Source organism: Emiliania huxleyi, assembly GCF_000372725.1.
Source record: "Emiliania huxleyi CCMP1516 unplaced genomic scaffold EMIHUscaffold_11, whole genome shotgun sequence".
NCBI classification, from domain to species: domain Eukaryota; phylum Haptophyta; order Isochrysidales; family Noelaerhabdaceae; genus Emiliania; species Emiliania huxleyi.
The window spans coordinates 765,825-790,039 of record NW_005201792.1 but is presented as its reverse complement, the minus strand read 5'-3'; the positions used below and the strand labels follow the sequence as shown (position 1 = coordinate 790,039).

Here is a 24,215-nt window from a genome sequence, read left to right as displayed (position 1 = left end):
GGTCAGTGGGCGCCCGCCCGCCGCCTCTGAGGGGGTCGGGCCCCCTAGACTGAAAACAAAAACAAGCTCGAACACAGCCAAAATCAGCCCGCGAGAGAGGCACTGCGCGCCGCTGACCTCATGTGGGGATGTCTGCCGACACCAATACTGATCTAAAACCTGGAAACCCTTGTTCAAAGCCGACCCTAAGCGCCATCCTTCCTGCTCTCACCTGATGCTGCTTCCCCGCGCCGCCTCCTTGCCTCCTTGGCCCCCTTGGGCGTATTTTCTACTCCCAGTGGGGGCCTGGCCCCCCCCGGGCCCCCTCTTGTTTTCTGTTTTCTGTTTTTCAACACGCCCGCCCGCGCCCGCCACCCTGAGGCTGCTCGGCCTCCCACCTGACCGAGAGATCAAAGCGGGACGGCCCAGGGTGAGAGAGGTAGATTGAGTAATGATGCGTCCTTCTTGCGGCATACGAACCGAAGAGAGACCCTCAGCCAAGAGCCGCCGCGATAACTCGTTTCGGCCGAGCCTCTGACAGAGAGAGATTTTTGAAAACCAACAAGAAATCACGACTCTTCTGAGATCCTGAGAGAGGCTTATCTGCCCCTGTGGTCCGTGAGAAGAGGAGGCGAGGAGACGGGTTGGCGCGACGGTTTCATGATGTAAGGGCACCAAATTCGGCGCTCGTGATCTGTATTGCGCCCACTTCCGGCCGCTGATCTGTATTGCACCTATTTTGGCGCTCTGATCTCGAGTGCCACCCTTTGCAGCCCTGTGATCTTGACAGCACCCCTCTCATTCCTATGATCCTCAGCACGCCCCCTCAAGGTCTGCTGATCCCCACAGACCCTGCCGTGGGTGCTTGATCCTGAGGCGCGCCCCCGCCGGTGCTGTGATCCTGAGAGGGGTGTCTGTGATCCTGAGAGAGGCTTATCTGCAGGGAGGCAGCATATCAGGCACCAGTCTTCTGGAGAGTTCAACAGCTGCAGCCGCGATGGCCGATGGCAGAGTCGGCCACGGTTCGAGCGAGCAGCTTTTGGCTGCGGGATCGAATCGCGGAAGGCTCATGCCCTCGCGGAGCGACGCGGGTCGCGCGGCGCGCGCGTGTGCGAAATGCGACAACAGACGACAGACGACAGACGCCTGAGCGCTGAGCGACTGAATGGACCGTCGCCGCAATCGACACCGCCGCCATTTTGACGAGCAGCGCGAGCGGCTCGTCGGCGGCCAGCCGTCGCAGGCCGGGCCGAGCCCGGCCTCAACCGGCCGCGCCGCCGCAGCAGGCCCGGAGGCCCACATGGCGGCCGACCAGCTTGTACAGCTGATAAGGACTTAAGGAGGTCTCTCTCTCTCTGACATGCGTGGCGGGGGAGCGAGGAAGGAAGGCGAAAGGGGGAGGTAATGCGGACGCGTTCGAGAGATCCGCCGAGGGTCACCTCGTTCGTGGCGTGGCGGTGTAGCACCCTCGTCTGGGGTCGTCTCTCGTTTAAGTCGCCTGCGGCCTGGTCGTCGGATTAAGAGAGAGATTAATTCCTTCCGCTCTCTCTCTCGTTTTTGAAAGAGACGAAGAAAGTATTTAACAAAATCAACCGCTCTCTCTCACAGCAGACAGGCTCGACACAGGTGCGGACTGGCGCGTGCTAGCACCATCACAGGCAAAACCACCGAACTCCGAAAAGACGTGGAAAGATGAAAGTGTAAAATCTAAAAAGTCTAAAGAAAGCTCGACGCTCAACTCTCACAAGCCAAACGAGAGGGGATGGGGGAGGAGGAGACTCGAGGGTCCCCCGCACCTGGGCTCCACCACCTGCACGATCAGGAGAACCCACCCCCTGTGCCCCTGATCGTCCTTCCAAAATGGAGAGCTCTACCCACCGACGACATCATGCAAATATAGCCTTACGCAGTTGACAACGTTCTCATTACCGCATTAGCTCAGCTTCACGTCTCGCCACCAGCACTGAGCCTGGCCAGCGCCGCCCGCCGCGAGAAGGCCTTCTTTGGAGGGAGCACAAGCAGGGCAAAGTCGTCCCGCCTCTCGGCAGAGCCTGTTGCATCCACCTCCATCCCGGCCACACCCGCGCGCATCGCACTGCCCACCTCTGACCCGGCCTCGCGCGCCTCTGCCGCTTGCGCCTCCGCCGCCGCTAACGTCACCTCCCTCGCTGCTGCCGCCTCCCTTGCTGCTGCCGCCTCCCTCGCTGCCGCCGCCTCCCTTGCTGCCGCCGCCTCCCTTGCCGCCGCCGCCTCCCTCGCCGCCGCCGCCTCCCTCGCCGCCGCCGCCTCCCTCGCCGCTGCCGCCTCCCTTGCTGCCGCCGCCTCCCTCGCTGTCGCCGCCTCCCTCGCTGCCGCCGCCTCCCTTGCTGCCGCCGCCTCCCTTGCCGCCGCCGCCGCCTCCCTCGCTGCCGCCGCCTCCCTCGCTGCCGCCGCCTCTGCCGCCCTCCGCCTCTCCTTCTCCCGGTGCCAGCCTCCGTCCTGTGTCACGACCGCCTGAAGTGGCTGCTGCGTCTCGGTGCACTCCTCCGCAGCGCGAGCTGCGGGAGGCGCCGGCGGCCTGCGCCGCTTCGCGAGCGGCAGATCATCCTGCAGATCGTCCTCTCCGTCGTCGTCGCTGGTGCGGTCCCCCTCGCGCCAGTAGCCCCCCTCCGCCGGCTCCTCCGCCGCCGTGTCCGCCGTCCGCCCTTCCTCCTTCCTTCCCGCGTCTCGGCGCCAGCCCGGCCCGTGAGCCAGACCCGCCTCGGCCGCACGCTTCTCCGGCGCCCTTCGGCGCACCAGCGGCAGGTCGTCGTCGCTGTCGTCGTCGCTCTCCAGCGGGGCAGCAGCGCCGTCCATGCGCCCGGCCGCCCCCCCCGCCCTCGCAAGCGCGACGCCCTGGTCGACGGCGAGCAAGAAGGCGCGCCTGTTCACAGCCAGGCATGTGAAGAGACGCGGCTCGCAACCGGGGGCGGATCAGCAGCCAGGAGGATGCGCGCAGCAGCGGAGGAGGCACGTCGCACGCCAGGTCGGCGCCGATCCTCGCGTTGACCTCGAAGACGACGGGAGAGCCGTCGGGCCGCCGCTTGTAGTTGAGGTTGCACACGCCCGTGTAGCCGGCGAGCAGCTTAGCCAGCACGACCACCTGCTCGCGGCGTCACTCACTCATTAGACTCATGAGTTGACTCGCGGCCGCCTGCCGGGGCACGGCACTCGAGGCGGGGAGGAGCGGCACGCGCGGCGGGGAGAGAGGGGGAGGGGCGGGGAGAGAGGGGCGAAGGGAGAGAGGGGCGGAGGGAGGGGGGGGGGGGGGGGGGGGGAGGGGGGTCGCCTCCGCGTCGGAGCTCGACACGGGCTCGGAGGCGCGCTGCGCCACGTCCTCCCGCACCCGGGGCCACACGTACTCCGCCTCCTCGTACACATACACTGTCCGCACGCCCGTCACGACCTCGCCCTCCCGCAGCAGCAGGGAGAGGCTGACCTCCCGCCGGCCGCGCACCAGCTCCTGCAGCACCCAGCCGCCTCGCCCGCCGCCCTCCGCAATCAGCGCCTCCGCCTCCCTCTCGGACCGCACGATTGCGACGCCCTCACCGTGCTCTCCGCAGGCCGGCTTGAAGACGCTCGGGTAGGACGCGGCGGCGGCGGCGAAGTAGTGGCGCGGGAGCAGGTGGCCGAGCCGCAGCTCCGCCGCGTGCTTCTGCAGCAGCGCCTTGTTGTTCAGGCTCTCCACCAGCGCGGGGCTGCTGCTGAGCAGCGTCCAGCCGGCGGCCTCGAGCGCGCGGCGCTGTCGGGCGAGGCGCAGCGCCACCCGGTCCGTCGCGGGGAGGAGCCAGCGGCGAGCCGTGGACGGCGCGGCGGGAGGCGCGACGGGCGGGAGGGACTCGTCGTCGAGCAGGTTGACCAGATCGATCCTCGCGCCGGCCCGCCCCTCGAGGCTGTGCCAGTCGTTGCTGCCGACGAGGAAGAGCGACATCTCCGCCTGCCGACCCGGATCCCAGTCCTCCTCGGCGAGCCTCGCCGGCTCTGCCTGACGGCGCGTCGAGCGGCGGACCCAGTCCGCCGTGCACGACATATTCTGAGCGCGGCACTTGTCCACACTTCGTGCTCGGGCGACAAAAGAAACAGCCCGGGGGCGGGTGCGCTTCTGACTCCCCGGCCCTGGATGTGAGGTTACCGACTGCACTCCAAGTGCTCCAAGTTGGGAAAGTGAGCGCGCTTTGCTTTCTTTCTATACGAGGATCACGTAGAGAGTGTAATGCACGCCGAGGCGACTGTGGACTGACGCGGCGGTCCGCGGACTCCGAGACTCTCTCCAGACTCCTGACCCTCCCGTCGGTGGGCCCCCTCCCCGCCGACTCCCCCCCCCCCCCCCCCCCGCGCGCGTCGCTCACTCCTCCATCGGCGCCGGCCCGTCCTTGTCGTCCGGCTTCTCCTCCTCCGACCCTCCGGCGGCGTCGTCGGACGGCTTGGGCGTCGCCTCCTGTAGGGCGCGGAGAAAGGGCTCGACTCCGAGGCCGCCATAGTTTGGGTTGAGGCCCAGCTCCATCACAAGGCCCGCCGCGTCGCCCGTGTGGAGGGCCTCCGTCAGCCGCGCGGCGGCCTGGGAGATTTGCGGTGTGGCGAGCGTCTCTCGGACGCTCTCCGCCACCGCCCCCCCCTGTGGCAGGTGCTCGGCCAGCCGCCGCTCCATCTCCCCGTCCACGAGGGCTTGGGCCGCGTCTGGCGCGAGCACGGCGTTGAGGGAGAGCGGCTGCACCTGCGGCGGTGGCGCGATGTTGCCCAAGATGCTCGCAATCGAGTCCGCAGAAAAGGCGCCGCCGCCCGCCGCCGCCGCCGGCGCGGGCGCGGGCGCGGGCGCCGCCGGCGTGATGTTGCCGAGGATGTTTGCGATCGAGTCGGCCGAGAAGGCGGTGGCTGCGGCGGCGGGCGTCGCCGAGGACGCCTCCGGCGCCGCCGCGTCGGTAGTGGCTGGCGCAGGCGCCGGCGCAGGCGTCGAGGGCTCCGCGGCCGCGGGCTGAGCCGCCGCCGGTGCGGCGCCGCCGGAGAGCATCGCGAGGAGCTCCGAGTGCGTCATGCCTCCAAAGCCAACTGCGGGGAAGAGGGGGCGGGGGGCGGGGGGGGTTCAGGGGCGGGGCGGGCGGGGCGGGATAGGAGCGGGCGCGGCCAGGAGCGGGCGCGGCCAGGGGCAGGCGCGCGCGCGGCGCGCGCGGGTATTGCGCGGCGCCTGAGGGCGCAGCGGCAGGCGGCTGGCTCCCGTTCAGGATGCCGTTCGCCTTGTTCATCAGCTCGCTCTCCTTGGCGATGTCCTCCCAGTCGGTCCCCTTTTTGCGCGGTTCCTGCGACCAGAAGAGCGACTTTCGCCCCGTCGTGAACTCGAGGAGCATCGCGTAGCCCGTCTTGCACTGCGGCAGGTGCTTGAGCGTCGCGTCGCCCTGGAAGATGATCAGGTCGTCCTCGACCGTGTTGCTCGAGCGATCCTTCCATATCAGGTGCATCAGGTCGTCGTCAGACTTTTGCAGCAGCAGCAGCCCCTTGCGCGGGTCTGCCGTGACGGTCGTGCCGCTCTGGGTGAGCTTGCCCGCCTTCATCTGGAGAAGCACGTTGCTCGCGGCCGGCTGCGGCGCGCCAAAGATGGAGGAAGACATCGCGGCTATCTCAGACCCTGTTCTGGCGCGCTCTCAGCGCAGCACACACGTGGTGTCTGGCCCTTTTCTGTGATCGAGCCCTCTGTCTCGGCTTCCAGCCGCCTCTGTGCGGGTCGCGGAAAGAATTCGGCGTGGCACCCCGCCGCAATCGTCGCCGGCGCGCAACACGTTCCCGTCAGCAGGACTGTCCTCGCCGAATGCGTGCCGCCAAGGCGGCACGCACTCAGGGACAGTGCGGACGGCTCGAGGGGCGGATCCCGAGGAGGCAGAAAAGAAAGAAAACTCACAAGCCAAGGGAGGGATGGGAGGACGGCACGCCGCCACCACACAGGGATTTTAAGGAGAGGGGTGTGATGCGCTAGCCGTCGCCCACCCTTGGGCGTCCGCCTCTTCCTATCTCTCTTCGCAGTCTCGCGAGGAGGCACGACTGGCATCCGAGAGAGAGAGAGTTTGTTTGTTTTGGCATCCGTGGCGCGGGGCTCGTCTTCGGAAAGTCGGGCATGGCTCTACCCGCAACTTTCTCGCTAACACGCGCGCACCGCCGAGCCTACGATGGGCGCGCTGCGGCCGCACGTCTAACTTCGTCATAGTGAGTGCCACGACGTGCGGCCTGGATTTAGGTTTTAGCCCACGCGCCTCTGCTCGCAAACACTCACCCATTGAATTGTCACTGCCCGTGAGTGCGAGATAGGGCTAGCAGTAGGCAGCTAGCCTCTGACGAGGAGGGCGTCCGTAGACACCTCACATGACCCCACACACGGTCTCGCCCGTGCCTTGCGGCTGGCGGCGAGATTGCTAGAGGCGGAGCAAGCCTGCTCCAGCCTCACATGTTACTTCCTGTCGTCTGTTGTTTGTTGTGCCCTTGTTTGTTCTCTTGGCACCTTGGAGTGCTGGGGGGGGCGACAGGGAGGATGTGGCCTTGAGTTATGTGTACGCCAACTCAGGGTGTGTGGCAGCCAGCTGGCTGTGTGTCTTGTGAGCCTGTTTGTGTCTGTGTGTCGCTCGTGCGTGTCGTCATCATCTGTCTCGCGTCCACCCATACCGCGTTGGTGTCCAGTCCGAGCCTGGCTGTTCTTCACCTTTCTACCTAACCTAACCTAGACTGAGATGAGACCGCCAGTGGAGTTGCAGTTGGGAGTCCACCGTGCACCGCGCTGCGAGCCTGTCGTGTCCCTTGTCAGGAGCAGGAGAGCCCCACCTGTGCCCCTCGCCCTCGCCCTCGCCCTGATGCGGATCGTCCCTCCAAAATATCCCGGCTCGAGGCTCGTGCAGGTGGGGACCCTGTCCTCCTCCCCCCCATCCCTCGTTTGGGCTGCATGTTTTCTTTCTTTTCTGTTTTTCTTCCAATAGCCGGCTTTAATTCTCGGCAGAATGGGAGATGACAGATGTCGAACGACGAGGATATGAGACTCGCCCCCGGGGCCGCCGGCACTTTCGCGTGCGCGGAGAGCGCGACCGACGCGCCCGCGGCCCCTTTCGAGAGCACAGAGCAGCCCCCCCCCCCCCACCCTTTGGAGAGCAGCCCCCCCCCCCCCCTTATAGACATGCACATGACTCGACGGGCTGGAGCCCTCCCCGCACTCAACCCGTCAAGTGCGCCCGGCACCCCGTCGGCCCAAACGACGGGCGACGGCGGCGCTCGCGACGTCCGAGCGCTAGCATCGCGCGGCAGGATTGGGCCTCCTCAAGCCCCGCCGCCCTCCGTCCTCCCTAGGCGTGCAGCGGGTCGTGCACGCGCGACGGGCTCGGGGTCCGCTCGGGCGGCGCGGAGGCGGCGCGCTTGAAGGAGCCCTTGACAGACCGGGCCTGCGACACCCGGTGGGCGTGGGGCTCTCTGTGTCGGGGCTGTGGCGGCGCGGCCAGCCCCGCTCCCCTCTGCCCCTCAGCCCCGCGCGCCTTGATCGCGCAATAGTCGCGCAAGCCGACTCCGTTGAGCGCCGTGCGCAGCAGCGAGAGGCACACGACGGCGAGAGTCACGCCCGCGGTGAGCAGCCAAAAGAACGGGTAGCCGGCGACGAGCGCACCGCTCGCGAGCGCGCGCGCCGCCCGCGACCGCCCCTTCCTCGCGGCACCAGCCTCGCACGTCATGTACTCGCGCAGCAGCTCGTCCGTGGCGGTGGCCCAATCCTTCACCACCGGCGGCTCGCGCGCCCCGCCAGCCTGCAGCTGCCGGCCGATGGCGGCCGCCATGTCGCGCGCGTCGCCGGGCGACCACATGTCGCGCTGGCGGTCGAGCAAGCCGTCGTACGCCTCGGCGAAGCACCCCACGCGCGGCACGGCCACCGGGACGCCCGACGCGAGAGCCTCGTTGACGGTCTGGCCTACTCGCAGAGAGGCAGCCCGCACGTCGGGGGCGGCTGCGGGGCCCTGCGGGCGCGTCTCGGCTGCACGCGCCGAACGTCTCTGTCTGGCTCGGGCAGACGAAGACGTCGCAGACGGTGTAGACCTGAGGCGGACACAGTCCGAGGGGCGGGGGAGGCTCGCGGGAGGCGCGGCGGGGTCGGCCCGGGAGGCGCGGCGGGGTCGGCAGCCGCACCGCCGACAGCGCGGCGCCTCGCTGGTAGCCCCAGAAAGTGACGGGGAGGCCGGCCGCAGACGCGAGGTGCTCGAGCCGCGGGCGGGCGGGCCCGTCCCCGACGAGCCACAGCGCGCAGCCGGGCAGGAGGGGCAGCGCCTCGATCAGGTCCGCCACGCCCTTCTCGGGCGAGAGGCGGCCGACGCAGAGGAGGAGGTGCGAGCAGCCGCTCGCCTGCAGCGCCTCCTGCTTGCGCGCCTCCCACGCCTTGCCCTCGGGCGAGTGGCGCGCTTCTGGGTTGAAGGCCTGTTCATCAACAGCCCACTCGTGACCCATGGACCAATGCGTTGGCCGCGCCTCGACGCGTTCAAGGCCTCAGCCGAGAGACCGTTGCTGCAGATGCCCCACCGGTCGCCAAACGCGGCGCGGATCGCCGGCTCGGTGGAAGGCGTCGGGATGAGCAGCTTGTCGGCGAGGGCGCCGACCGGGCAGAAGACCGCTGTGCAGAGCCGCTCCGTGATCCAGTTGAGCCCGGCGGGGAATATGGACTCGTTGTACGCGCCGAGGTTGCAGTGCCTATGGTGAAGTCGGGATCGCAAGGTGTATGCCCGCATCAATGTAGGCAGGGGGGAATGGAGCTCTCGAGGTTGCCACGAGACGACCAGCCGCGGCGCGTCCGCGCCAAAGAGGTGCAGGAATCGGAAGGCGGCGAGGAGCCAGACTCCGGAGAGGTTGAGAGGCATTACGACGTGAACAACGTCCCAGCGCTGGCGGGCGAGCTCGACGAAGGCCAGCGGCCGCAACACCATCATCGAAGCGCTAAAGTTCCAAGGGTTTGCGAAGGCCCAGCAGCACTCAGACCCCGGGTGGCAGAGCGTGACTGTGCAGCCTCGCTCGCGAAGGCCGTCCGCATACTTCCCGACCCGGCGGGCGATGCCGTTGACCTGTGGGGGACAGCCGACGGACATGGGCATCGGGTGTGAAGCGCATTCGGCCTGCTGGGCTTTGCGGTACCTGCGGCGGCACGTTTTCGGACACGAGGAGGACGCGCATGCTGCTGAGCTGCAAACGGGTGCCACGATTGCCTCTCGCCGTCGGGCTTTGGCCGCCAGTGCATCGCGCGCCGAATTCTTTCCCTGGTCGGGTTCAATTGTATTCACAGAACGTTTGCTGTGATTCAAACTCGGCCGTCCTTCTGATCATCTTCGGTCGGCGACTCCCATGTCGGCCCACCCGTCGATCAAGGCGCCGTTTGAGGACGTGGGGTGGGCTGTCAAGGGCAGCGCCGAGGAGGAGGACGAGGCGGCCGCCGCAGCGATGGCAAAGGCGCTGGACCGCGCCCACAAGCTCCGCGCTTCCAGCGGCCGCGCGTCAAGCTCGGAGGGCGGGCACTCTCAGGGCTGCGCGAAGCAAACGCTGCTGAGCTCCTCGATCGACCTGCCCGATGGCACACGCGCTGAGGGCTTCTCCTGGGTTGTGGGCTTCACCGAGTGCTTGGAGGACCTCTACCGCTTCTTTGCCGCCGGCATAGGCATCCCCGAGCACGTCGCATCCGAGACTGCGTCGGTCCACTACGAGCAGCGCGCGTCCTCCTCGCACAGCGAGGGTGACAACCGGCGGCGAACGTCGGTGAAAGTCACGCCGCACGGGCGCTTCTTGACGGCCGACCCTGCGGAGCGGCGCCTCGCAACAACCACCGGGCTAAAGCAGGGGGCCAAGCTGGCGACAACGATGAACGGGCTCGACAACGACCTATGGAGTTGGGCCCACGAGATGGCCAACGGCGCGAACCACAACCCGCGCACCACGTTCGTGGGATGCCGCGATCCACCGGCCCCTCAGCCCTCGGACTAGACGGCCCCGAGCCACTGAGAAAGACGAGCGAGCGAGCGACCCCCCGCCCCATATGTACACAATCTCTGTATGCGCGCATTTTGCTTGCGCGTCGCGCGCGGCCACAAGCCGCGAGAGATCGAGGGGAGGCTTGGGTGTTAACTACAGAAATTTCGAGTTGAAGTTCACTTCTTTTTATGCATGTGGTCAACCCCGACCGTGTCCTCCGTCATGTGCCCGTGTGTTCGCTTCGCGCCGCGAGCGGCAGCAGCAACCTACTCAAAAACCAAAACCAAGAACAGTGTGGCCGCACGGGGCTACACGAGCCTACGACGCACACATACACGCGCACGACCACGACGAGACGACAGAGGGCGGCAGGGGATGGCGAGAGACACTTCTGTGGACAGGCCCGCTCGGTCGGGGGGGGGCCTTCTCGTGTAGCTTCTTGCGTGGCGAGGAGTGCCCGCACGTGCGTGTGAGGTGTGTGTGTGTGTGAGAGCGGTTGTGAAGGCTGAAGCGGCCGCTCTCTCGCCTCTCGGTGGAGGAAGTGGAGAGAAGTAGGTCTGGAGCCGTGGAGGCTAGCGATACACACAGCGTAGCTAGGTCAAGTTAGGGCCGAGGGTAAGGTTACTAGGATTGCGACGAACGAGCCCCCTCACACATGACAAACGAGCTACGGCGTGAGAGGACTCAGTGCGTGGTGCGGGTTTGGTGTGTGGTCGGGCCGGCCCCGCTCTCCTCTCAGAGTCAGCTGCCAGCCGCGGTCCCAAGGCCCACTGCGATGCAGCCGAAGAGGGCGGCGGCGGTGGCAGCGGCGATCAGGTTGTCTCGGGTGAGCACCGCAGTCGCTCTGCGGCGCAGGTCGGCCGCGTTCTGCCGGACGAGGCTCGCGGGGTCGGCGAAGATGGGCGAGATCTGCTCGAGAGTGAGCCCGCTCGTCTCTGGGACGAAGAGCGCGTAAAAGACGAAGGAGGCGGCGGCGACGGCGGCGTAGAGGTAGAAGGAGCCACTCCACTGCAGCCGCTCCGACATGGTGAGGAAGGAGGAGGCGACGAGGAAGGAGGTGAGCCGGTTGGCCATCGTGGCGATGCCCATCGCCTTGCCGCGCACCTTGTTTGGGAGGATCTCGGCGAGGACGAGCCAAGTGATCGGGCCGTACGAGAGGGCGTGGAAGGCCATGTACGCCGCGAGAGACACGCAGATCCCAGCTGTCGCGGGGCTCGGTCCGGCGACGCCTCCGGCGAGCTTGAGCTGCATCGAGAGGCCGAGGCCGAGCAGGGAGGCGGTGAGGCCGACAGCGCCGAGGAGCAGCAGCGGCCGCCGGCCGGCATGGTCGAGGTTGAGCAGCGAGTGCGTCTCGAAGAGCAGCTTGACGAGCCCCATCGCGACGGTGCCTCCGATGGCGGCCGACTTGGACTCGAAGCCAGCCTGCTGGAAGATCTTGGTCGAGTAGTAGATGATCGACCTGCGGCGGGGGCACGCCGAGGTCAGGGCGCGCACAGTGCAGCGCATTAGCCGCCCTCGAGCGGAGCAGGAGTGTGTGTCCCGCATCTACGAGGGCCGACTCGATCCCGACGGCGTGCTGCAGCACCGCAAGCACCTACAGGGAGGCTCCGAGGAGGTTCCGAGAAGGTTCGATGCCGCCTACGGCGTGCCGCAGCATCGCCATCACCGTGCCAACCACGACCGCGGTGGAGGTGGGCGGGCGCAGCAGGTCGAGCCACGTCCCCTCCTCCTCGGTCGCCATGTCGCGCACCATCTCGTCGAGCTGCGCGTCCGCCTCCGCCTCGGGCGCCGGGCGGAGGATGCGGCGCTGCACGGCGCGCGCCTTGTCAACCTTGCCTTTGCCGATCAGGAAGCGAGGCGACTCTGGCAGGAAGAGCATGCGCAGGGCGAGCAGGATGTCGGGTGCCGCGCCGAGGAAGATCATCCAGCGCCACTGGTTCGGCACGCCCGACAGGAGGTAGTTTAGCAGAAAGGCGAGCAGCACGCCTGGAACAGGCCGAGAGGTGAGTGTGCGATCGCGGCGGCGCAGCGTGAGGGGGAGAGGCGGAGACCGAAGGAGAGGGACACCTCGCCGAGGGTGACAAGGGCGCCGCGGAACTGCTTCGGAGCGACCTCCGCGATGAACATTGGCGAGATGAGCAGCCCCGCACCCACGCCAAAGCCCTGCAGCCAGCGGCAGCGCACGAGGTGCTCGTAAGAGCCGGCGAGGGCCATGAGCGTGGAGCCGACCGCAAAGGCGCACGAGGACATGAAAAGCGCGGGCTTGCGCCCGAAGGTGTCTGCCACCCAGCCAGACACCAGCGCGCCGGCGATGGCCGCCGAGTTCATCGCCGCGGCAAACCGCTCCGCCTGCGCCGACGAGAGCGAAAACTCCTCCTGGACAAAGAGGAGGATGCCGGAGACGCACCCGATGTCGTAGCCGAGGAGCAGCGAGTCCATCGCGGCGAACACGGCGCACGCGAGCACGAACGGAGGCGCGCCCGCAAACGAGAGCTTCTCGCGCAGCTTCGTGACCGTCTTGGGCACGGCCGGAGGCTTGGCGCTGACCGCCTTGGGCAAGGCGGGAGGCTTGGCACCGCCGCGCAGCCGCAGAAGATGCGGTGTCGATGCCGCTGGTCGCGTGACAGATGCGGCGGCCGCCGTGGCCACGCAGCAAAATAGAAGACGCTGCGCCATTTTTTGCGGCCACGCAGAATGCGCCATCGTTTTTCACAAAAAAGACGCTCCGCCTGTGTATGAGGGTCAGGGGAATCCTGCGGAGCCGCGCAGCGCCTAGATACATGTCCTGTGTGCTGTGTGGTGCACGTCCTACGAGGGCGGGGTGCGCTGACGCTGAGCGCTGTGCCTCGGGTTCGCGTGCGTCGCCCACTGCCACATCTCTCGACTCTCCGGCGCGGAGAGAGTTGTCTGCTCTGTTTATTAAAGAGAGAAAACGACTCCCGCCTCAAGCTTTGCGTGGTGTGTGCGCCAACGACCGCGGGCACCGACGTAGAGAAAACCACACAATGCATCGATTGGTGCGCTTGTTGGTGCGGCGCGCGTTCATGGGGAGATCGCCAGGGTGCCTGCTCCGAGGGCCCCAGTGCCGGTGCCAACCCCCGCAGCCGACACGCCTCCCATCAGCCATCTCGCCGCGTCTACGCGCGGCCGCCCGCTCGTCCGCCCCATGCGTCGGAGTCGACCCCGGCGGTCCCCGCCCCCCACCGCCTCCATAGCCCTCCCCCTCCCCCTCCTCCCCGCTGGGCAGCCTCACTTGCGGGGCCCAAACCCCATCGCGAGCTTGCCCTTGGTCCGGCCGGACTTGCGCTGCTTGTCCTCCTCGAAGTCCATCCGGTCGTCGAAGCCGCCGCCGCCCCCGCCGCCGCCCGGCTCGGAGTCGTCCTGCGCGCGCAGGTTCGCGCGCACGTTCTCGACGGGGGTGTTTAGCTCGGCGGCGGTGGCCGACGCGGCCTCGCAGCGAGCCTTGTACGCCTCGAGCTGGGGGCAGGGGCGGCGAGGGGGGTGAGGGGGCGGTGGGGGCGGGGGCGGTGGGGGCGGGGGCGGTGAGGGCGGGGGCGGCCTAGCCGGGCGGGGAGGGGAGGCGGGGCCGGGCTCGACGGGCGGCGGCGGCGCGGGGCTGGAGGGGTGGAGGTGGGCTGGGTGGCAGGGGTGGAGGTGGGCTGGGGTGGCACGTGAGCCTTGCTGCGGATCGACCCGAGCGCGTCGAGGGCGCCAGAGTGCCAGCGCGAGAGGAGCTCGCCCATCTGCGCAACCTATGGACAGCGAGCCGCACGCCCCCTCGTGACGGCGTGTGAGGCTGCGTGCGAGGCTGTCTGCTCGCGTGCGCCTCCGACGGGCGGAGGTCCCTGCCGAGAGAGTGTGATCTCGGGTGATCTCGGCTATATCTCGCGCCTCGGACGGGTGGAGGTCCCTGCCGAGAGAGTGGTGCACCTCGAAGACCCTCGCCTGCTGGTCGAGCTTTCCGGAGAGGAGCTCGCCTGCCGAGGAGCCGGTGCGGGAGGAGGCCGGCGGTGGAGGGGCGGGCCGAGGAGGAGGGCGGAGGAGGCGGTGGCGGGTCAGCGCGGCGCGTCGGACGAGCGGCCGTGAGCAGCCCCGGCACACCCCAGAGCCGCGCCGCGTTGCCCGCGAGCGGTTGTGCGCGGGGCGCCGCGCTGCCGCGCTGCGCCGGGGGGCGGGCCGCGTGGGGAAGGGAGGGCGGGGCGAGGAGGGAGGATCGGACCGTAGACGCACTCAATCAGCAAGTTCTCGAGCTCGCGCACCGAGCCAATCTCGAGCTCGGAGAGGAGGGTGTCGTATGGGAGCGACTTTGACGCCGCCGCAAGCGACACCACTGACAGCTTCTTCAGCTTGGTCGCCTTGCGCGGGGCGGCGAGGGCTTCGGTGAGGGCTTAGGTCGCCGCCCGCCCTTGCCGCGCGGCACACCTGCGCGGCGGAGAGCTGGCCGAGCTGCGCCGCGCGCGCCGTGTAGTCCTTCCACGTGCCGTACGCGAAGATCTTGAGGAGCTCGTACGCGGCGGCGTGCGCGGGAGGGCCGTCGGCGAGCGCCTGCACGTTTGGCATGTCGAGCAGCTCGCCAAACACGTACAGCGAGGGGTTGTCGAGCACCTGACCCACGAGCTGCACGCACGCGGCGCCTTTGGCGGACTTTGCGAGCGCGCACTCTGCGGTGAGCGGCGAGGCGCTGGTGTCGGCGGCGACCGACATGGGCGTGGCGCGGGAAGCAATGCAAGGCTGAAAAAGAATTTTTACACGCGCGACACAACACTGGGCACGGGACTGGCGCGCACTGGCGCACTGGCGAGGGTGAAAAGAATTTGAAACTCTCTCATTCACACTGTCGAGTCCCAGAAACCCGAGGAGTCACACAGTCCTGTCTGTGTGATGCACGCCCTGTGAGCGGGGCGGGGTGCGCACTGTGCCTCTGTGTTCGTGCGTCGCCCATCTCTCCTGGAGATGACTGCTCTATTTATTTATTTAGCACACTGGCACAACAAGGGCGCGGACTGGCGCGGACTGGCACTCACACCGGCTCACCACCGGAGCCGCCTAAGCGACTCCGTTAAGAACGGCAATGCACTCCGCACCATGCACAATGCCGCTCTCCCCGCAGCCGCACGCTAGCTCGTTCACCGTCTGCCACGCCACAGCGGTGTGGAGGACGACTGACATTTCAGGCCGTGCCAATTCTTGGCGGTGAAAAGAATTTTGACCGCGCGCACGACACTGGGCACGGGACGGTGAAAAGAATCTAAAATACAAGTTCACAGCAATGACCGCGCGCCGCTGAAAAGACTTTGACGCACCCTCGCACAAGACTAGGCACGGGACGGGCGCGCACTGGCACTAACACAGGTACACCGGGGAAAGGAATTACCTCGCGCCTGGTCCGTTCACAGTACCAAAGAGGCACAGTCGGGGGGTGAAAAAAAAGAACCGCCTTGGGAACCCGCTTGCTAAAGAACGCGAGGTACCATAACTCTTAAAAAGCAGTTGTTGCGCGGGTTCCGAACCCTTCCGCGGGTGGTTTATTCTTTATTTCTGCGGGTTCCACTCTCTGCCCACGGAGGTACGGCGATCGCTATAGGTATAGCACGGCGGCGTGAGCAGCGGGGGCCGGCGGCGGGCGGTCTTGGTGCAAGCGAGGGGGGCGGCAGGTGTGGCGGGTCTGGTGGTGGCGGCGGTACTAGTGCTGATCTCGCAGGGGGTGGGGTTGAGGTGTCCTCAAGCGGCCATCCGTATAGCGGACGTTCGATACTTGTCGCGCGTGAGCGGATGAGTTGGGTCCTTGGGTCGCGTCTGGCTGTCATCGATTTCTCGTGTTTTGCAGCGTTTGTATGTTTCGACGGAGAGAACCCTAAAGGTGCCCACGTACTGACAGGGTACACTACCGATGTGACACGAGTCTAGAGCGCCGGAACAGCACGATCAGACCCACGGTGGCCAGTTGCACTTGTCATCCCAGGCCTGCGTCTGGTCCTCAGCACTCGGTGCACAGCCGTTGCAGCCCCCCAAGGTGCACTTGTCATCCCAGGCCTGCGTCTTGTCCTCACAAAACGGCTTGCACACCGCTGGGGGCGACGGGGGGGAGGCGGCGGCGGGCACGCAGCGAGCCCCACGAGTAGGGCCACGCGCTCGTCTGAGCGTCGAAGCCGGCGTGGATGAGCGCCTTGTTGCAGTCGCTGAGGGAGGATGAGGCGTCGCCGACCGCCGACGTGTCCCACGAGCTGAGGTCCTTGTCGAAGGCGGAGGCGCCCTGGAACATGTAGCTCATGAAGACGACCGCCGACGTGTTCCACGAGGAGATGTCCTTTGTCGAAAGAGGAGGCGCCGTTGAAATGTGGTCCATGTAGCGGACAGTCGACGTGTCCCACGAGGAGATGTCCTTGTTGAAAGAGGAGGCGCCGCGGAACATGCGGCTCATGTCGACGACTGCAGGCGTGTCCCACGAGGAGATGTCTCTGTCGAAGGAGGAGGCGCCGCGGAACATGGTCCATGTCGCGGACCGATGACGTGTCCCACGACCCAATGTCGGGGTTGCCCATGTCCTTGCCGGTCGTGGAGCCGCCGCCGCCGTACAGCTCGCACCACGGGTCAGCGCTGAACAGACACTTCATGTCGGTGATACGGCTCACGTCCCAGCTCGAGATGTGGCCGTACGTCGCCTGGGCAGCCGCCTCGTCGCTCATGGGACACGTCTGCGGTTCTCGACATGAGCAGCATGTTCCGCTTCGCCTCCTCCTTCGACAAGGACGTCAGCTCGTGGGACGTGTCGGCGGTCCATGACATGTACGACATGTTCTACGACGCCACATCCCTCAGTGACTGCAACAAGGCGTTCGTCCACGCCAGCCTCGGACTACAACTCGTGGGGCTCGCTCACGTGCCTGCCGCCGCCCTCGCCGCCATCATCTCCACCGGGCACCTTCGAACAAGCCCGCCTCGTAAACCACAGGTCGACCGCGGTCTGCAGGTCGGGCTTGTTGGCAAACAAGGAGCTAGTGGTGGTGGTGGTGGTGGTGGCGTACACGCTGCAAGCCGACGTGGTGGTGGTGGTGGTGGTGGTGGTGGTGGTGGTGGTGGTGGTGGTGGTGGTGGTGGTGGTGGTGAATGGCTTGCCACACCGGGGACGTCGCGTGTACGCCGACGGCGAGCGCCAGCGACATCACTGCACGAATCTGCGATGTGTGCATAGCGATCGGCGTGCTGGTTTCCCGCGTAAAAGCTTTGCATGAGTAGCTAAACGTCGTACTCTTAGCTTGGAAGATTACGCCCCCAGCATATTTTGGACGCGCAAGGTGGGACGCAGCCACCCCCGCCTGATGGCATGCAGATGTCGGCACCGTGACGGCATGCGACGGGAAGGGAGAGTGTATGTAAAGAGTTTTGCGCGCGCGGACCTGGCTCCTGCGTCCAAAATATGCTGGGGGCAAAAAAAGACAAGGGAAGCCGCGAGGAAAGGCCCAGGCCGGGAGCGAGAGAGAGGAGGGACAGTTTGGGATGGCACAGCACGAGTACCTCGCACTTCTTTGGTCGGGACGGGGTGGCGCCTGCGATGCATCCCGCTAAGCCATCTGCAGGTCGAACCCGCTAAGCCACGAGCACAATGCCGGGGGTGTGGGGAGGAGAGAAAATTTGAGGTGGGGCTCCCGTTCACGCTCGTCCCTCGTGTCTGGCCTTTTCTCGGGTCGCGCCTGCGGCGCGCCGTGGTTGCTGTATTCCCCGCGCATGCAACACCGTGTACTCCAATACTCCGTGTCCTCTACGTGTAAGGCCTTCGTGCTTCGACCGTCGGTGTGCTGGACCGGGTCCTCATGGCTCATCGTCATGCCAGAGGCAGCGTGGCGAGGTTCCCACCAGACGGCGAGCATCACCAGCTGAATGAGCCCGCGCGGCGCAAGCCATTCGCTCCTGAAGTCCTGATCTGCCTCGGCCTTGCCGTTGCGCTCGTCTCGCCGGCGCCTGCCCTCCACATCGGCGCCGTAAGAGAGAGCGGTACATGCAAAATCTCCGTAGCGTTGCTGCGCTCATCGCCAACGAAAAATAACAAAACACCCAGCGGCAGCACGGCGCTTGCATCCGACATGCGGCGGGCTGATACACAGACCAGATCTTCGATCGTGTTTGTCGATCGACTTTGACCTTCGCGCTCCCGATGCCCGCCCCCGCGCCCCCGTTCGTCGAGCCGGCCACCGCGTACCCCGGCGACGACAACTACTCGTCCGTCAACCACGTCGCGGACGCGCTCGTCACGCCGGCGACCGCGGGGCACGACGCCGACTGCGACCCGTTTGAGGAGGAGTCTGTTCGGGCTGTGCCTGCGCCTGCCGTGGGGGAGGCACGCGTCGAGGACGACGGCGGCGAGGCGGGCGAGGCCGGCAAGAGCAGCACCGTCCTTGGCGACACGGCCAACATGTCGCGCAACAGCAGCGGCTTCTTCCAGGGCATCAAGTCGAGCAAGTACATGCGGAGCAGCAAGGAAAAGAAGCCCATCTCGGAGCTCGCGCCGCTCGAGTTCTCCGGCCGCTTCGCGGGCGGGCTCCGCGCCGACCTGCTGCGCCGCGTGCCGCTCTACGTGTCGGACTGGACCGAGGCCTTCACCGGCGGCAACTGCATGAAGACGACCGCCTCCATCTGCTTCCTCTTCTTCGCCTGCCTCTCGCCCGCCGTCACCTTCGGCGCCGCCTTCGCCGACGCGACCGACAACCAGCTCGGCGTCATCGAGACGATCATCTCGTCTGGCATGTCGGGCCTCATCTACTCCTTCCTCTCGGGCCAGCCCCTCTGCATCCTCGGCGCGACCGGCCCCGAGCTCGCCTTCACCGTCGTCTTTTACGAGATCTGCCAATCGGCGCGCGCTTCCCCCGCCCCCCTCTCCCTCCCCGCATCCCGGCCCGCCCGCCCCCTCCCCCTTTTCACCCCTCACCCCTCACCCCCTTAAACCCCTCACCCCCCCCCCCCCCGGCAGATGGAGGTCGACTTCCTGGCGGCGCGCGTCTGGCAAGCGCTGTGGTGCTCGCTCTTCACGATCCTCGTCGCGCTCTTCGACCTCTCGGCGTGCATGAAGGTGTGCACGCGCTTCACCGAGGAGATCTTCTCCTTCCTCATCTCGATCATCTTCATCGTCGGCGCCTTCACCACCCTCATCAAGCTCTACCTCGCCGACCCCGACGTCGAGGGCGACGACCCGGCGGCGCCGGCCAACCGCGCAAAGGCCTTCCTCGGCACGCTGCTCGGCCTCTTCACCTACTTCACCGCCATGTGGTGCCGCGCCTTCCCCAAGCGCAACGAGGCGACGCCGCTCGTCCGCAAGCTCGTCGCCAACTACGGCGTCACCCTCTCCATCCTCCTCTACTCGGGCATCAACTACGGCTTCCGCGACGTCGACGTGCCCTGCCTCGACATGCCGGACGAGATCGTGCCCACCGCGACGCTCAACGGGACCGGCGAGTCGCGCGGCTGGTTCGTCAACCCGTTCGGGGACGAGACCGCCTCCGGCTACGACACGCCCGGCGTCGGCTTCATCTTCTTTACCGCCGTGCCGGCGCTCGGCCTCGCCGTGCTCGGCTACCTCGACCAGAACCTGACGACGCTGCTCATCAACCGCAAGGACCACAACCTGAAGAAGGGCGGCGCGTACCACCTCGACCTCCTCGTGTGCGGCATCTTCATCTACCCCATCTGCGGCTTCTTCGGCCTCCCCTTCACGCACGCCGCGACCGTCCGCTCGATGTCGCACCTCATGTCGCTCATGACGCGCGAGGACTCCAAGAACGAGCACGGCCAGACGGTCTCCAAGGTGACCAACGTGGTCGAGCAGCGGGTGACGCACCTGGGCATCCACTGCCTCCTCCTCGCCGCGCTCGGCCTCTCCGCGGTGCTCACCAAGATCCCGAAGGTGGTCCTGGCGGGCGTCTTCCTCTACATGGGCGTCACGGCGCTGCCGGGCGTGCAGCTGTACGAGCGGCTCTGGCTGTGGCTCATCTGGGACACGAAGAAGTACCCGCAGTACGACTACGTGACCCAGGTGGCGCGCAAACCGCTCCACCTCTACACGCTCTTCCAGTTCTCCTGCCTCGCCGTCCTCTACGCCCTGACCAAGGTGCCAAACCCGTACATCTCGGTCATCTTCCCATTCTTCATCGCCTTCCTCCCCCTGATCCGCAAGCTGGTGCCAAAGTGCTTCCCCTCCGTCTGGAGCAAGGAGGACCTCAAGGCGCTCGACAAGTAGAGGCGAGGGGCTGTGCCGCATACCAGGCGTATGCTGGCGAGTCGCCTGCCCGCGCGGCGCAACGCGCGCGGCCGGGTCCCGGGACGCGGGAGAGGGGGTTTGCGCCTCTGAGCCGGCGCGACGCGTCTAGCGACGCGTACTCTCCTCGCGACGCTCTCTCGAATGTCGGTGACCAGGCTGAAGCAGGGGCTGTGTTCGGAACTTCCATGTGTGCGGTCGGTTCTCGTCTCGCTCTCGCGCGGCTGGGTGCCTGCGCGCGATTGCTAGAGATTCTAGATAACACTTTGTTTTTGTTTTTGCGGCTTTCAAATTTCACCCTGGACGCTCGATCGACACACATGTACTTGCGCCGCACTCCAGCTCTCGGCTCTCTCTCGTCTCGGCTCTCGCAGCACCCACAGCCAGTCAGCCACACCCCACACGCCACACCAAACACCACGAGATCGAGAACGCCCCCGGGCCCCCGCACCGCGCGGTGCCGTGAGTCACACGCACACAAATCTATGCACAAAGCACGAGTGCGTGCGGGAAAGGCCCGCTGAGCGCCAGCCGCCACGCCCGCCTAGTAGTACTACCGGGCCTACCCCACGCCGTCCGCCGCTCGTCTGGCGGGCTGCTAACTGTGCTAGCGGCAGCAGGCTGCTCGCCCTGTTGGCATGCCGACCGGCTCGTGCCTAGAATGCGGTGCCGCGGCGTGAGGGGCGGTGGCGGCCAGGGGAGACGCGTGCCCTCCGAGCCGCGCCCAAGGCTCGGGCCGAAGGCCGCGCCGACGACGACTGCGCTGGCGGTGCGTCCAGTCTGCGGGCGGCGGCGGGGGGGGGGGGGGGGGGGTTCGAACGCCTCCTCCTCGGCCGGGCGGCGGGTCCCGCGGGGCAGGAGGGGCGGCGGCTGGCCTTCTCCACCGCGTCGAGCATCTGCGTGATCGGCGGCGCCGAGAGGCCGCCTCCGCCGCCGCTCGAGCTCAGCACGGTGGCGGAGCCCGCCTCGAGGTCGACCGCGGCGGCGGTGACGCCGGCGACGCTGCGCAGCGCAACCTCGACCGCCACGACGCACGCCGCGCACGTCATCCCGCTCACGCGCAGCACCGAGAGCTGCTCGCAGGTCGGCGGGTTGGCGCTGTCCATCTCTGCAAGCCGCGGCGGCCGCGTCTTTGGAGGCTCGTGCAGGTGGCCGGCGAAGAGCGCGCCGAGCCCGAAGCCGAGGATGACGGCCGCGAAGATGTACACGTTGAAGCTCATCGCGAGCAGCATCAGCGCGTAAGACAGCCCCGTCGTCGCGACCGTGTGGGCGGCGCGCAGAAGGTTGCGGTGCGCGAGCCGGCGGCCACCGCGCGCGAGCCTCCGCTCGAGGTGGGGCAGCGCGCGGAGGGCAACCTCGAGCGCTGCCGCGGCTGCCATTGTGAGGGCGCACGCAAAGAAGAAGGCGGCGGGCGTCGCCGGCTTCCAGCTGCTGAAGAGGAACGGCACGCCGGACGTCGCGGCGCCAAAGGACATCACCATGGGCGCCATTGGTGGCATATGCATGGGAGGCATATGCATGGGCGGCATGTGCATGGGAGGCATGGGAGGAGGAGGCATACACTCTTGAGCGGCGGCCGATACCTAAGGTACCAGCGTGAAAAAGAATTTTCTCCCCCAAAGAAAAATAACGCACGGGCCCTCAGCGGAGCTGGGAAGAGGACCGCCGCAAGCGGCGTGGCGTGGAGCGGTTGTGCATCCCTCCGGGGGCCCCTCTGCGCCGGGGAGGCGTTGTTGGCGGCTAGGACGCAAGCGTCCGTCGCCCTTTTCAAACTCGGGGCCCACTCCGCTACGCTCCGACCCGAATTTGGAGGGCCTAAAAGTTTAAGGTGTTGCTGCGCAAAAGGGGTCGGACACCGGGCGCAGCTCATGCTAAGAGCTAGAAGAGGAGATAGAGAGAACAACCACCCTGTCCCGTTATTGCGTACACCAACACCACAAAACGCTCTCTCTCTCCTGTCCTCACTCAGGGGGGTCACAACTACCAAGTCCCTCGACTAGCTGCCACAGGGCGCAGCTGCCACAGGGCGCAGCTGGAGACGCTCCCCCTCAATCGGCATCCACCCCCACCCGCTCCAGCCCCACTTCTGCTGCCGAGAGAGCTGAATCGAAGCAAGCGAGCCATTGCATCTTGGCGTGCTCCTGGAGCGCGGCTTTCTGCGGCCACGAGCACGGCGGAGTCGGCGTCGTAGCGCGCATCGTTCCCGCTCATCGCCCATTCCTCCCACGTGACGTGTGTCGGCCGCGATTCGATGTCGCCACCTTCATCGCCAACGAGGACTCCCTCGACTGCAGGGGGGCTCCGGCGCGGGGAGGGACTCCGCCTGCTGCGCTGGCCGACTGCGCCCTCCTCCTCCATGGGCTCGATCCGATTCCGCAGCGGCGGTGCTGCGCGGGAGGCGGCCGCGGGCACGCTGGGCTCGATCAGGAGCTTTCCCTCAGGTAGCGCGAAAGCACGGATTTGGCGGACGTTCTGCTTTCAACTTTACGTCTTGGCACCAGCTGAAGGCTTGGGTCCCACATCGCCGGATTCGTGCACGGTATTCGGATTTTGCTATTTGCTCGTGTGGGGGTATATCGCAGATTTGTCAATGGTACCGCGTCTGCGACGCGGGCGCCTTGCGGGCAGAGCCCTTAGCCACCCTTTTATCTTGCGCGGTCAATATCCAACGTGTGTGCCAGGAAAAGAAAAATATCCGCCCGGCCTCCAAGTGCGACCGCGGTGGAGCACGAACGATGCTTCCACGCGCGTTTTTTGCTCTCGTACTATCTTGCTCGCACGGAGCTACGCTCCGGCTCCCGTCCTTCTCCGAGAGCCGCGCTGAGCGCGGCGGCCTCCGGCGCCAGCCGCACGAGGAGGCGGTGCACGCGGCTCCCCTCCGCCGACGGCGCCTCGCCGAGCACCGCGTGTCGGCGCAGCTCGCGCAGCACGAGCGGTCGCAGCCGCCCGCCCCGCTCCCACAGGCACAGCCACCGCCGCGCGTGGTCGCGCCACTCGGCGGCGCGCGCCTCGACTCGTTGGGCGAGCGTCGCGCCTCCCTCGGCCGGCCCGTCCAGGTAGCGGGGTCGCTTCCCCGCCGGCGGCGGCGGCGGCTCCGCAGAGCGGAGCAGCGACGCCGCTCGCCGCTGCAGGCTCGAGAGGCAGGCGGCGGCCAGCGGCGGGGGAACGGCCGACGGCGCGGTGCCGCCCTCTGCGGCCGCCTCAGCGTCCCTGGCGCACACCCAAGCGAGAAGCTTCGGGTGCAGCGCCTCGAGCGCGCCGGCCACGTGGGCGCTGGAGGCCGCGGCGCCGCGCAACGCGGTGAGCGCAATCGCCGCTACGAGGCTCGCCGCGGCCCCCGACCCGCCGCTAGCGCCGCCTCCGGCTCTCGCGGCGGCGCCCGCGCCGTCCAGCCCCGCGGCATGCAGCTCCCCGGAGGCGAGCCAGCAGCACGCCTGCAAGGAGGGGAGAAGGGTCCAGGCGAGGCTCGCGTGCGGCTCTCCCGAGCCCACAGCACGCCTCGAGGGCGAGCGGGTAGCACTCAAACAGGCGCGGCTGCCCGAAGAAGCCCTCCATCTCGTGGCGCGGGACTCGCTCCGCAAGCCTCGCCATCGCCATCGCAACCGCGCGCGCCGTCACCGCCTCGCCCGCCGGAAGCGGCCGGCCCTCGCTTCCCGCCGCGAGCGCAGCGACGGCGGCGGCGGCGGACCACTGCGGGTCGGCCTGCTGCGCAAGCGGCGCGAGGCGCGGCTCGAGGAGCGCCGCCTGCGCGAGCCGGAGCTGCGCCTGCCTCCGCACGGCCGGCAGCAGCGCGGCAACGGCGAGCTCCTCCGCCGCCTCCGCCGCCTCCGCCTCCTCTCTGCCGGGAGGGGGCGCGCCGAGAGCGCGCTGCAGCGCGGCCTGCGCGACGGCGTTGGGCGCGGTCGGGTTGAGCGCCAACGTGCGTAGCAAGAGGCCCCTCGCGCCGCCCGCGCCGTCACGCCCAGACAGCGCGCCGACCGTGAGCAGCCGCGAGGCTGGCGCAGCCGCGGCG

At 67.4% G+C, this 24,215-nt stretch overlaps 9 protein-coding genes across 9 annotated transcripts; 2 read left to right on the top strand and 7 right to left on the bottom strand.

The window, feature by feature from the left end:
* Positions 1–1,923: 1,923 nt before the first annotated feature.
* Positions 1,924–4,027, bottom strand: EMIHUDRAFT_97789 (hypothetical protein; the record flags this gene model as incomplete). The annotated part of the gene is made up of 3 exons (XM_005791974.1): positions 1,924–2,881; positions 2,922–3,100; positions 3,344–4,027. The coding sequence occupies 3 exons, from the start codon at positions 4,025–4,027 to the stop codon at positions 1,924–1,926; spliced, it is 1,821 nt and encodes a 606-aa protein (XP_005792031.1).
* Positions 4,028–4,342: 315 nt separating this feature from the next.
* On the bottom strand, positions 4,343–5,600 carry EMIHUDRAFT_200144 (hypothetical protein; the record flags this gene model as incomplete). Its single annotated transcript, XM_005791973.1, has 2 exons — positions 4,343–4,742; positions 5,299–5,600. 2 exons carry the CDS (start codon positions 5,598–5,600, stop codon positions 4,343–4,345), a joined length of 702 nt encoding a protein of 233 aa, XP_005792030.1.
* Positions 5,601–7,310: 1,710 nt separating this feature from the next.
* EMIHUDRAFT_448891 (hypothetical protein) lies at positions 7,311–9,188 on the bottom strand (the record flags this gene model as incomplete). Its single annotated transcript, XM_005791972.1, has 5 exons — positions 9,130–9,188; positions 8,767–9,059; positions 8,448–8,691; positions 8,137–8,421; positions 7,311–7,967 (listed from the first exon to the last, which is right to left on the bottom strand). Exons 1-5 carry the CDS (start codon positions 9,166–9,168, stop codon positions 7,311–7,313), a joined length of 1,518 nt encoding a protein of 505 aa, XP_005792029.1. The 5' UTR covers positions 9,169–9,188.
* Positions 9,189–10,510: 1,322 nt separating this feature from the next.
* On the bottom strand, positions 10,511–12,643 carry EMIHUDRAFT_448890 (hypothetical protein). The gene is made up of 4 exons (XM_005791971.1): positions 12,009–12,643; positions 11,624–11,943; positions 11,517–11,551; positions 10,511–11,416 (listed from the first exon to the last, which is right to left on the bottom strand). The coding sequence occupies exons 1-4, from the start codon at positions 12,631–12,633 to the stop codon at positions 10,699–10,701; spliced, it is 1,698 nt and encodes a 565-aa protein (XP_005792028.1). The 5' UTR covers positions 12,634–12,643; the 3' UTR covers positions 10,511–10,698.
* Positions 12,644–13,206: 563 nt separating this feature from the next.
* On the bottom strand, positions 13,207–14,661 carry EMIHUDRAFT_200140 (hypothetical protein; the record flags this gene model as incomplete). Its single annotated transcript, XM_005791970.1, has 6 exons — positions 13,207–13,275; positions 13,363–13,407; positions 13,629–13,709; positions 13,888–13,934; positions 14,177–14,312; positions 14,380–14,661. The coding sequence occupies 6 exons, from the start codon at positions 14,659–14,661 to the stop codon at positions 13,207–13,209; spliced, it is 660 nt and encodes a 219-aa protein (XP_005792027.1).
* Positions 14,662–15,882: 1,221 nt separating this feature from the next.
* EMIHUDRAFT_200139 (hypothetical protein) lies at positions 15,883–16,643 on the bottom strand (the record flags this gene model as incomplete). The annotated part of the gene is made up of 3 exons (XM_005791969.1): positions 15,883–16,025; positions 16,060–16,415; positions 16,480–16,643. 3 exons carry the CDS (start codon positions 16,641–16,643, stop codon positions 15,883–15,885), a joined length of 663 nt encoding a protein of 220 aa, XP_005792026.1.
* Positions 16,644–16,666: 23 nt separating this feature from the next.
* Positions 16,667–17,176, top strand: EMIHUDRAFT_200138 (hypothetical protein; the record flags this gene model as incomplete). Its single annotated transcript, XM_005791968.1, has 2 exons — positions 16,667–16,837; positions 17,150–17,176. 2 exons carry the CDS (start codon positions 16,667–16,669, stop codon positions 17,174–17,176), a joined length of 198 nt encoding a protein of 65 aa, XP_005792025.1.
* A 933-nt stretch (positions 17,177–18,109) lies between these two features.
* EMIHUDRAFT_200137 (hypothetical protein) lies at positions 18,110–20,185 on the top strand (the record flags this gene model as incomplete). Its single annotated transcript, XM_005791967.1, has 2 exons — positions 18,110–18,778; positions 19,022–20,185. The coding sequence occupies 2 exons, from the start codon at positions 18,110–18,112 to the stop codon at positions 20,183–20,185; spliced, it is 1,833 nt and encodes a 610-aa protein (XP_005792024.1).
* Positions 20,186–20,756: 571 nt separating this feature from the next.
* Positions 20,757–21,747, bottom strand: EMIHUDRAFT_200135 (hypothetical protein; the record flags this gene model as incomplete). The annotated part of the gene is made up of 2 exons (XM_005791966.1): positions 20,757–20,765; positions 21,088–21,747. 2 exons carry the CDS (start codon positions 21,745–21,747, stop codon positions 20,757–20,759), a joined length of 669 nt encoding a protein of 222 aa, XP_005792023.1.
* Positions 21,748–24,215: the final 2,468 nt, after the last annotated feature.